Source organism: Dermacentor albipictus, chromosome 2, assembly GCF_038994185.2.
Source record: "Dermacentor albipictus isolate Rhodes 1998 colony chromosome 2, USDA_Dalb.pri_finalv2, whole genome shotgun sequence".
Classification (NCBI taxonomy): Eukaryota; Metazoa; Arthropoda; class Arachnida; order Ixodida; family Ixodidae; genus Dermacentor; species Dermacentor albipictus.
In genome coordinates, this window is record NC_091822.1 from 195834452 (window position 1) to 195846960 (window position 12509).

The 12509-nt window shown below is 47.9% G+C and overlaps 1 protein-coding gene across 1 annotated transcript in view; it reads left to right on the top strand.

Moving 5' to 3' along the window:
* Nucleotides 1-12509, top strand: part of mtt (mangetout) — a 60573-nt gene that overhangs the window by 42229 nt on the left and 5835 nt on the right. The window contains exon 8 of the mRNA XM_065427571.1: nt 3118-3252. Within this exon, the coding sequence (XP_065283643.1) occupies nt 3118-3239 (122 nt within the window). The 3' untranslated portion in view covers nt 3240-3252. The remainder of the gene's footprint in view (nt 1-3117; nt 3253-12509) is intronic.

Below are 12509 nucleotides of genomic sequence, written 5' to 3' on the forward strand. Positions count from 1 at the left end.
CGCGTCACGTTACGGAACCGCCGTTTGCGTCGATAGTCCGGCGCGATGTTGTGACACGGCACTACGGGCTGAACCTGCCCCACGAAACACGATGGAAGGGGGTGAACCAGCAGTGGTCGCGATGCTATCTCTGATCGCTTTAAGCGCTTAATTGTGGAAGAGCTGAGTGAGTCCAGCACTTCTTGAGCGCTTGTTTAGTCGTTGTTAAGACATTGAGCCCAAAAGCAGCTCTACGTCTACGCTCTACGGCTGTGGCACTGCGTAATGAGCTGCTCTATATATCTACGTTGCGACTGACAGGTCGTCTGCCTGGCTAAGCGTCACTATAGCGACGCCGTTTCTTGAATATGTTGTAAACAGGCTAAAGATGCGCTAAACGGCGTTATAATCATCAACTTTATCTTGTGTCGATCAAAACGGTTAAAATCATTACCACTCCGCGCTTTTTACCCCCTTCAGATAAACGCAGCCATTCTACGCTTGGTCACACTCACGGTATTTTGCCACTAGCACCGGAACTGAAGCCTACGTTTAAATCGCTAGGCGAGAACACCGTTGCCACAAAAATTAGACCTGCCAATAACAATAAAAATTCGTTCTTACAGAATATATTTGCAGCGATGTGGCAAGCCGGCATACTTACAGAGGCAGAAGCTAGTCCGTACACCATAGCAGTGGTGTACGAAGGCGCTCTTTGCAGTTTGTGATGGCATTTGCGAACTAGAAGCACAAAACGAACAACATGAAATATGTCGCGTTGACATAATCATGTCGACACAAATGGTCGACACTATGCTTTTTTTAAGTCTCTCCTAGGTCTATTCGCTGTTTCTCCTTGTACTACAGAATTAACTGCAGACGAGTTACAACAAATAATTGAGGACCTTAACAGAGAGAGTGTAAGAGTAGGGTTGAAGATTAATGTGCAGAAGACAAAGATAATTGTGAATAGCCGGGCAAAGGAACAAGAGTTCAGGATCGCCAGTCAGCCTATAGAGTCTGTTAAGGAGTACGTTTACCTGTGTCAATTAATCACAGGCAACCCTGATCATGAGAAGGAAATTCATAGAAGAATAAAAATGGGTTGGATCACATACGGTAGACATTGTCAGCTCCTGACTGGTGGAAGCTTACCATTATCATTGAAAAGGAAGGTGCACAATATCAGTGTATTTTACCAGTGCTGACATATGGGGCAGAGACTTGGAGTCTGACAAAGAAGCTTGAGAGCAAGTTAAGGACCGCGCAAAGAGTGATGGAACGAATATTCCTAGGCATCACGTTAAGAGACAGAAAGAGAGCTGTTTGGATCAGAGAGCAAACGGGTATAGAATTGACATCAAGAGAAAAAAAATGGAGCTGGGCAGGTCATGTAATGCACCGGCTAGATAACCGTTGGACCATTAGGGTTACAGACTGGATACCAAGAGGAGGGAAGCACAGTAGAGCACGGCAGAAGACTAGGTGGGGCGATGAAATTAGGAAATTCACGGGTGCTAGTTGGAATCGGTTGGCGCAGGACAGGGGTAATTGGTGATCGCAGGGAGAGACCTTCGTCGATTATTATTATTATTATTATTATTATTATTATTATTATTATTATTATTATTATTATTATTATTATTATTATTATTATTATTATTATTATTATTATAGAATTAACAGCGTTGCTGCATAACGTAAGGCGGTTCATGTATAGCAGATGTAAAACTACCGATATTATTTCGACCCAGTTCGGCGCGTCCCCAACGTGCTGACCGATACACCATAAACGAATGCGGCGGCTCCTTTCAACCTTCATCTCATTGTCATCCCGTTAACCTGCTCCATTGTTTCGCTCGTAAGAGCTGAGAATTTGTGTCGTTAATGTTGCAGTGCCAAAGAAATAACTAGAACTAAACTGCAATAAGGCATGACATAGAGTGACACACCTGTTTTTCCATCGTGTTAAACAGCGCTAAACGAGACAAAGGAGGGCGAAAAAAGGCGGAACGAAGACAGCGCTTGTCCTTGTCCCCTATTTTGTCTCGTTTCGCGCTATTTAAGTAGGTGGAAAACCAAAGCAAAAAAAAACAGATGAGAAAGAATGTACGAAAGCAAGAACTGAAACAGCGACAAGGCATGAAAGGGAGTTCTAAGGCTTTCAACAAAAAAAGAAGTCGCTACAGGTATATTAATTTTACTTGCTTACTCCCGGATAAGTCAGGCAGACAGAAGCTGCATAGAATCTGGCAGAGTCACGAAGACAGGAAAGTCGCATGTTAGCGGATCCGCAAGCAAGCTTTAGCGCCTATCGATTTCCCTGGAACCAGATGATCACCCTACCTCCGTCAAAACTTACAGGAGCATGTTCGGAGAGCGAAGCAGGAAGGTTGGCATTAGTCGGCGTGATCACGCCGCCTTGGTTCGGTCCACCGACATCTCGACCTACCATCCGAGTCGGGTCAAACGAAAAGCGCAGAAAAACGCACTTGCAGAACTCCGCACATGGACATTTTGTTAACGAATTCTATGTTCGGCGGATGACGCCACGGACGTTGCGATGATGACGACCTATTTGCTATTCTGAATGGCGCACTAAAAACGCGTAGAGTTGGTCAGCTGCTTGCAGCTCTACCCACGCTCTTGCAAAACCAGTGCTGCGGAAGCCCGCATGGTCGAGACAAACCGCCCGACTGTGGATCAGAAGGAAACCCTAAAATTCATTTTCGGCATATTCAGCGCCCATGCGATTCGAGTTGTCGATTAATTCGATCGGCTAACCACCTGGTTAGATCGTATCTAGAGCGACCACCCCGAAAAGGTGTTGGTCGTTGGTCCCGGTTTCAATCCCCGTTTCAGGACGAATTTTTCTTCACTGCGAAGCCTTCTTTCTGAAAAACCCGTATTTAGTTTCCTTTGTATATCTAAAGTGCTACAGAAGGTTGTGTGACAATTATCCCTTTCAGCCCCGCTGGTTGAACAATGCACGGGCGGCGTTACTTCAGTTTGAAGAGCTAATCTGGCCTTTAACCTTACATATCAACCCAATCAGTGTACGTGTAAATAAACTGAAAATTAACAAAATATATGAGTCGTCTCGCTTGTCGACGCCATGTTCTCTTCCATCTCGTGCAGTTGACTACGAGATGAGCGACAAGCAGCGTTCTGCCTGTTCGTTGGTCTCGACAAGTAGCCGAGCCAGCATTGCCACGCAGACCGACGACAACAACTTCTACGATATGGACGTCCAGCTCTGACCCACCTACGACGGTGAGCTATGCAATGCGCGCGATTCTACTTCGGCAAGTTTTCACACAGCAAAAGCAATTTAGAAGGAAATCGGTGAGAATGAAGAGGGAAGGACCGCGTCTGCGCAAAATTATGCACAGAGCACAGTGACGACGCAGCCTCAATGGCTGCCCTTGCGTGAGTGCATGCTTACGTATATCACAGGGAGAAAAACGAAAAAAAAGGGAAAAAAAACGTTACTAAAGCTGACTTCTCCACAGTAAGCATCATTGCCGGGAGGAGCACCCTTTAACAATTATATGATAGCCTTCGAGGCGAAAACTTATGGCTTTTACCTATCAGGATCGTTAGCACGGGAACCGTGAGCGTTGTTACAAATAAACAAACGCACATAAGCTGAGAGAATGGCAGCACGTGCGCTTAGCACCTGCTTGAAAAAGTCCGTGAAGCGAGCATTTTAACACATCGGCGGCCGGAATTTTTTGAACGCCTTTCGACCGACACCTAAAGTGTCCGTCGCGTTCGGCATGGAGAGACGATTAAAACGTTGCTCATACACTGCTTCCAGCGCACGCCGGTTGAAGCAGTGGCGTAGCCAGGGGTTGACACACCATGCACGTGCCCCCGACCCCTTCCCGAGGTATTCCTGTTAGCATGTGGCCTCCTTCCCAGCCCCTATCCGCCCTTCCTCCCCGGTCAAGTTAGTGCCACCCCCCCCCCCTCGCCCTAATCCACTGAAAAGATTTATCAGGGGACCTGCACGCGTGTTATCGCCTCTAAAGCAAACCTCCCAGCGCGCTGGTCTACAGCGAAACACTTAGAGTGGTTACTTTTACAATGCACAACTTTCGACAGTTGTCGCTCTGTACAGCAGAGCAAACTTAAGCAGTTTGATCTTTCCCTAAATATGATCACTTATTACCAAAAGGATGTGCTTGAACTTCCTTACAAAGAAAAAAAAACATTTTTTTTTTCGGTTATGGGACGAGACTCTCCTTTGTAATAATCATACTCTGTGTGAGATGTGTTGTGGCGTGCTTTCCTCTTCTCATTCCTCCTTTCCTGCATCTTTACAAAGTGGGTGGACGGAGTTTAGCCATGTTGTTTGGGTCGTCACAAATCCCGAAACCTGCCGAGAGACCAAACGTTTCTTTCAGGCTGCGCACGTGTGCGCGCGCGCCACAGCTCTACTGCAACCCCCCCCCCCCCTTTCGCCCTTACAGCTTTTTTTTTCTTCTTTTCATAAGCATCCCTAACCATAATCAGTATATGTTTGGTGTATAGAATATTATACATCATTTGTAAAATTTTGTGCGACTACCTAGAAAGCTGCTCAAAGCGCTGTATAACGATATGTCCCGAGATGAACGTCCACATGTTAAAAAAAGCAAGAAAAAGAAAGTAAGGACACCTTTCTTGTCGTAGTATGCTTCTTTCCAAATTTGCAAGTGTGAGATTGAAGTAGAAGAGAGACTGCAATTAACAAGAGAAACGTAGATACAAAGTCACCTCTCAAATTAATGCGAAAACTTTTGTTTATACACATGTGTGCAGAGTGGCCATTTCCTTTTTAATTTTTTTCATGGCCCGATTGTCCATGGCAACTTTTTGCTTTCTCACCGTCTAGAAACAAACACCCTTGCGAAAGAAGGACACAAGACTGCATATCTTACAGCACTGCAGTGTCACCCAAATGCAAAATAAAAATCCACGCAGTATCTCCTCTGGGAGTTATCTAAATGATGCGAAAGAATTTACTTGTAATAGCCTGCTGTTCGGTCATCGTATGCTGCTGTGTTTGCGAGAAACACCGCGAAGTAATCGTGAAACGGAGAAGCGTGGTTGCAACACCGAAATGTTAACTAAGACTATCGTGAGGCGACGCAGAGGCGAGTATTAACAATGTTATAGATAACTCCCAGAAGATGTGTACGTGAGATGAAATGACTAGATAGATTTTGTAAATGAAGCGAATACGTGACGTAATTGAACAGTGTCACGTTCGGTAGACCTCGTACGTAGACGGGGTCGATGACGCTGCCTGCTGTGGAGGCGAGCCATACTTAACCGCGATCAACCGTAGCCTAGCGGCGGCTGCGTATGACGCGGCTGCGCGGGCCTTGAAAGCAATCTGCGGCGGAGACAGAGTGCGCCGAGTGCCGATAGCTTCGTGTGCGCTGTGTTCTCGCCGCGTAGTTCGCATTGAAGCCCGAGAGGCAGCACGAAGGTCAATTCGCTCTCCGCTGCGGGCCTACCTTGAAAGCGATCGTCTTACGTGTCGGGCGGACGGGTTTCCTCGTTGGGTAGACACGGAAATGCTTACGCATTCTGAAAAAAAAAAAAAAACATCGTTCTCATGTGTATCACGATCCAAGCAAGTCATACATTAAAAACAGCGAAGCCGTACGCGACAGTTTTCACACCTTTCGTAAGTCCTAAGAGATAGGGCCTGTCCTCTAGTGCTTGTGCCCGTGCACCGTTAGTGTATTCGCACATCGTGCATACGAACATAGGTCAGCTTTCCTTTGCATGGATGGATGGATGTTATGAGCGTCCCCCTTTGGAAGGGGACGGTGGGCAGCGCCACCAGGCTCTTGCTATTACATTGACTAATGTTCTACCTAGGTTAAAAAAGAAAAAGAAAGAAAAAAAAACCCTATGAACTCCCACAACCAAATTTTCTGATCCCCCTATTGCGAACTTTGCTTTTTGTACGTCTCCGTTTTTTTGTCGTTTCCCTACTTTTCCTTCACCAATCTTCCAATCGCCTCTATTGCGGACATGTTTACTTTTTTCCTGCTCTCGCTGAACTTAAGGGCTTCAAGGAGGCCAGTGGTGCCGAAAACGACCGCTGGGCCGATATTTTCACATTCTAATAAAACATGCTCCATCGATTCCCTAAGCTTTACCACAGCAAGCACATGCTTCTCCTTCCTTCTTATATCTCGCTTTATAGGCGCGTGTTCTAAGGCATCCCGATCTCGCTTCGAAAAATAATAATATTTGGGGTTTTACGTGCCAAAACCACTTTCTGATTATGAGGCACGCCGTAGTGGAGGACTCCGGAAATTTTGACCACCTGGGGTTCTTTAACGTGCACCTAAATCTAAGCACACGGGTGTTTTCGCATTTCGCCCCCCATCGAAATGTGGCCGCCGTGGCCGGAATTCGATCCCGCGACCTCGTAATCAGCAGCCCAACACCATAGCCACTGAGCAACCACGGCGGGTACACTCGCTTCGAAAAGTATTGAGCTTCCCTTTGAGTTATCATAAATTGTTTCTTCCCTGATTTCGTTTTTTTCCTCTTAAGTAGTTACTCGTGGCAGGTTTCTTTTTTTCATCGCCGCCACCCATGAGATTATTTCAGCATCTCTGACTTTCCGCTTGACGTTTTTTTGTTGCTGTTTTTTCCCACCCTACAGGCCGCATACTTGTTGGTAAGCTTCCTAGTTCTTTTCCTCCACTGTGAATCAATGTTTTTTCCTGTACAGATACCTCGATCCACTCTCCCAGCCCATTTACTTTTTTCCATATTCCTCAGTCGTTCTTCATAATCAACTTTACTGCGAGCTTTCCTCACTTCAAAACTAGCCCGGCCCATCGATATCACCCTGCACAGCTTCATTTGTAGTCTTCCCGTGAGCGAGGCGTCCCACTGACCTTTGGTTCCCATCGGGTCCTGATTGTAGCCCTGATTTAAAGCAAACAACCGCATTTCCAAAAGTAAGTCGTGGAACCATTACACCTTTCCACATACCCCGGAAACTTGTAGAAACTTGGTCGCAGCGTTCCCAAGAAGAGAGCGGCTTGCCAGACAAAGCTGTCAGTCACTCACGTGCCTTCGCCCCACGTGTCGGCAAAACCAAAACAGGGCAATTCCTCCAGCAGGCCGTCAACGCCCGCACGTTGAACGGCCGGCCCTTTTTGTTTGCACGGTGTTCGCGTCGTGAGAACAACACCGGCTGTCCGCGCGGGGTCACGCGATGTCCGTGGGAACCGATGGCCAGCGCCGGCGCGCACGCCATGCTGGAAGACGATATCGCGTGTCGCGCGAGCCCGGAGTGATGTTTGCACTGCCGGCCGGCGTTGTTCTGGCGTGGCTTACGCGTCGAGCGTTTGCCACGCCGTTTGCGTAGGGCGTAGCACTGAAAGTTACCCGGCTTGCTCGGGACTCTTCATGCAGCGAGTCATATTGAAAGCGAAACTTGATCGTTCAGTTGAGCTACGTTTGCGGAATACACGTCGGCTATTGCAAGTAAGCCAGTTTTATCGTCAGCGGAAGCTTGAGTACCCCGGAATAAGGACGGAAAAAGTGAATTAAGGAAGACTGGCGACGCCTCCTCCAATTTTTCGCAGCAGTTTCCCGCGACCGTAATTGTTTTCGCAGTGCCTGCCACGGAGAGGAAAGGGGAGGCGAAAGAGAAAAGCAGAAGGCAGGGAGGTTAACCAGAATAACGCCCAGTTGGCTACCCTACACCGGGGGAATGGGAAAAGGGAAAACAAAGATGACAGGGAGAGAGAGGAGGGAAGGAAAAAAGGAAATTAGCGGTGAGTTCGCTGACACGTGTGGTATTATAGAAATTAGGAAACTCAGGAGAGGCCCTGACGTCACTGTTTGTGAAGCGAAAGTGAAGCCGGAAGTTGGCGTTGCTCATGGCGTTGCTCTGCCTATCGGGCCAGCTCTCCTCTCTTGTTTACATTTCTCGCGAAACCACGCCGCACTGCGCGTAACCGTGCTGCTCTGCTGAGACCCGCGCGCTCCGCAGCAATACTAAACAATCGTTAGCATGTTAGCATGATTCCGCCAAAGAGGGCAAAATTTCCCGCAGATATTCCTTCATCCATTGCCATTGCCGTGGCGCGGTACATAGCGTACAGCGTTGCATGCGCGTTCACTTGACGAACTTTAGTTCCTCCTGTGCCACCTGGCCACAGCAACATCCGGTAGAGCACGGTCCAGATAACACCGCACAACAAAACATGGAGACCAACGCAAACCTGCCCGCACGGCGCCTTTGCCACGGTACGAAACCTACGGAGCAACACGTGTGAGCGCACAGAAGAATAACGAAGCCGCCATTGTGGCCCGAAAGGCGGGCCACAGAGGCGGGCCACAATGACGGCTTTGTTATTCGTCTGTGCAAAGAAATAAAAAAACAGCAAAACAAAGGAGAACCTACTACGTCATTTCCTCCACACTTTTCTCCTAGCGCGCGGAGGGGGTAGGGCCTCTCCTCAGTTTCCTTCTTCCATGCGGTATATAGTCACAGATGTTCGCACAAGCTCGTCGTCCTCAAGAAGCACAAAAGCACCTTCACCGCTTCATGGGCCGACGAGCGATGGGGGCGATGTTCCAGCGGCACCTGCACAGAAAGCGGCCGATTGTCCAATTTTTGGAGAGCGTTGGCAAGTTCTTGTCTCTCTGGGGCATATCGTGAACAGTGGCACATCAGCAGGTGGTCGATATTTTCTTCGGTGCCGCAGACCTCGCATGCTGCACTGTCGGTCACTCTAATTCACGACCTACTGTATCTTATAAAGTAGGTCGTGCTCTAATTAATGTAGAGTATGCTTTTGTAAAGGCAGCTCCTAACCAAAGGCGACAGAGAAGCGTAGCGTCGAAACGTCGAGGAAGTCCGAGTGGAGGTCGCAGTTGCAGTGAGGGGTTACATCGATGCAGTCGTGAAAGTCGTACGTTTGGCGAGTTCCACTCGGTCAGTGAGAGAGTACGTGCCAGGTGTCGAAGCTGCCTTGCGGCGTCTGTCCTCGAAAGCGGAATTGGAACGCTGTGCTCTTCTTGATGTGCTGTGCGAGCAGCGTTATCGGCGGAATCATTGGCACTGATTCCACAATGGCCAGGTACCTATTTAAAAACAACCTCGTGACCTTTTTGTTGGACGTGATGGTGAAGTTTACGAGTTCGTATGTCAATTGGTCATGACATCCGCGCCGGAGAACTGAGTGCGTGCACTGTAATGCCAGTTTTGAATTACAGAACACAACCCATTTTCTAGGTCTTTCAGAATCAATGAATTCCAGTGCACGACGCAGAGCCGTTAGTTCTGCCGCCGTTGAGGTCATGACATTCGATGTCTTGAACGGCAGTGTTATTCCTCGCGTTGGTATGACCACCGCGCCACCAGAACTGGACGACGTAGTCGATTCATCGGTATAGATGTGCACGTGGTTGCTGTACTTTTCATGCAAAAAAAGTAAGCTCAGCTGTTTTAGAGCAGGGGCCGGTAGATCTGTCTTCTTCTGTAGCCCTGGAATCATTATATGGTTTGGATAGATTGCTGATGTACAATCAGCGCCCAGCGTATTCACCCCATAGCGGCGTGCACCGCTCGTGTTGTCATTGCGGACGTGGAGGAGACATTGTCAACGTCTCAATACCTACTATGGCCCACTCATAGTGACAAGCTAGGTCGCCGGATGGCTCCCTTTTCGTTCCCGGGGGTAATTGAGAATGATTGGAACGATATAGTGGGTCGTCCTCTTCAGCGCTTTCTCTCGTGAATGCCGCTCGCGCTCGGAGTCCGTGATCTGCCGTAGTCCGATCAAATAAACGCCTACCTAGGCTATCTCTAGACAGAGATTAAATAGTTCCAGCATTTAATAAACCAACGATTTCATGCCGTGAGGCACGCCAGTCGTTGGGCGCGGCTGATTGTAATGATTTATCCAGACCTCCCCCTCGCCTGCAGGTTAAATGTACGAAGCTGATTGTGCTTTCGAATACGGAAACAGCGGTCCCAAAAACCTGGGCATGATGCAAGTTGCGCAAGCTGACATTTGTTAGGGCGCTAACTGCCCAGCGTCAGGCGTTCTCCGTAACGCGAGTGTGTTTATGGCCAACCCCGCGCGTCGCCCACTAAGAAGGCACAGAAGACAATCCTCGCTGTCTAAGCAGGAGATGCGCAGTAAAGCAAAGCATTACTGATGAGCTCACTCTATTCAGAAAGAAAATTTAGCTTCATCTGTAGTTTTGTTCGACTTTCCAGCGTGCAGCCAAAATTGCCCGCTTTCAAAAGTGTGTGTGTGGGGGAGGGGGGGATGACACACTGCCCCCCCCCCAGACTTTTGGCTAGGGAAACGATGGAGCATGTTTTATTAAAATGTGAAAATATCTGTCCAGTGGTCAGTTTAGGCACCACTGGCCTCCTTGAAGCCCTTGGGCTCAGCGAAAGCTGGGGGAAAGTAAACATGTCCGATATAGACATTAGTAAGAGGCGAATGGAAAATTGTTGGAAGTAGGCGAACGACAAACAACGGAGGTGTAAAAAAAAAGTTCACAATAGAGGTTCAGAAACTTTGGTGATGGGAATTCTTCGTACGAGTTTATTTTTTCATTTTGTTTTTCTTATATAGGTAGGACTTTAGGTAATATAATAACAAGAGCTTGGTTGCGCAACCCCCCGCCCCACTCCAAAGGGAACGCTCATAGCATCTATCCACCCATCCCTCCGAGTGTGAGTTATTCGGCGAGAACGCACGAGCAGCAGCAGCAGGTAGAAGCCACGCTCAGCAAGGGAAGCGGGGATGGGGGGGGGGGGGGTTGCAAAGGAAGCTTCCCTTTAAAAGCCCTTTAAAGTAGAGAGTTTAGCCTGTCTGGCATTCCGGTAACTGAAAACAGACTGGACGTTCTACAGGGTGTCTACCAAGTTAACATTTCCAAATTCTCTTAGTTTTCCAGGTTTTCCCTGAGCACCTTTGCAATATTCCCTGAATGAGCCAAAACTTTGTTTCATGTCAATACAGGCTGACACCATGTGGCCCGATCCTGTCACTCTAGTAAGCCTGTTGAAACAAAAGAAGATCGTAATCCAGTTTGAATCGTAAGGAGTAATATCTATTTTATTTAAAAAGAAAACAGAAAAAAGGTGTTAGCAAAATGCACAGCCAAAAATTGGTAAAACCGATTCCAAATTGAATCGAACATTATCAAATACGAATGAAAAGGAGCTGCATACATAAGTAACTATTTTTGAATATGAGCTATTTTTTTCAACTGATAGCAAGCTTATCCGTATGAGGCCTGAACTTTGTCACAACTAAGATTCTCTCTCAGCAGCTGAGAAGCCAACCTCAACTGTCCCGACAAACTCTCAGCCCGCACACATCTCAGTGCTGGGTTTCATTCCTTTAAGGAGTTTACTTTGGTTTGGATGAGGGATACCTGCATCTCGGCGTCAGCCAACACTTTGCTTGTTGAGCTCAAGCTCCTTCAAAGAGGCGGTGGCAGGCTTCCTTTCCCGTTAATTCCTCACCGCGTTGGTCCTTTCTGTTCTCATCCTCCTCATGCCACGCTTTCACCCCATGGATCATTTGAAGCATCCTCTTGGTCAGTTGTACAGTCAACGTTTGATTTTTCTGACTCCCTAGGAGCCGCAAATACATCCGAAAAATCGGGCAGTCCGAAAAATATGAATGCATGTCTTTAACTGCCCTTAAGGGCTAAAATTGCCACAGGCACGTCCGAAAAAGCTCTTAAGGCCTGCCAGTACACTTATTAGGCATATCGGCGCTCGTACTGTGACAGGAGACGGGGATGCACGCGTGTATAATTAAGGAATACATACTGTGTCCTGTGACAATTGCACTTTCCCACGCTTATTATGCTTCACCGCCTAACACTGCTGTACAGAGGCGAAGCTAACTTTCGGAGACTGGCATTACGCAAAGCGCTGTGCTCTGCGAGTTTCGAAGACAATCGCGAGGCTTACAAAGGCGGAGTCGGTGCCATTGCTGACAGCGGCGAATTCTTTCAATGAAAAACACGTCACCGCACGACAAGAACCTTAATAGCGAACGTAGAAGTAGCTAGGCCTAACGTTGCCGCGGTGGTGGCTACGGCTGCCAGCGGATCTGCGTGCGAGAGTGCCGGTTCGATGCAGCGAGATAATCAAAATGGCGGCGGTAGTGGCTTCAAACCTACGGTCAGGGCAAATATACATTTCCCTGACTGCAGTACGTGGTGGTGCCGCAAAGCCGTGCGAATTATCGGGCATGTCAGAAAAATCAGTCGTCTGGAAAATCGGTCGTTAACTACTCTGGCATTACATCGCGCCGATGACACGGCGTCAGTGACGATTATTTGCGATTCCCGTTACTGGAGCCAGCATTAACACGACTTTAGTTCCCTTTCAATAAAGTTACAGCTAATTTTCCCTGATAGAAGCACAAATTCCGCGAGTTTTCCCTGAGTATGTCCAGACTATTCAAATTCTATTAGAATTCCCGGTTTTCCCGGTTGCTAGACACCCTGTTTTAGCG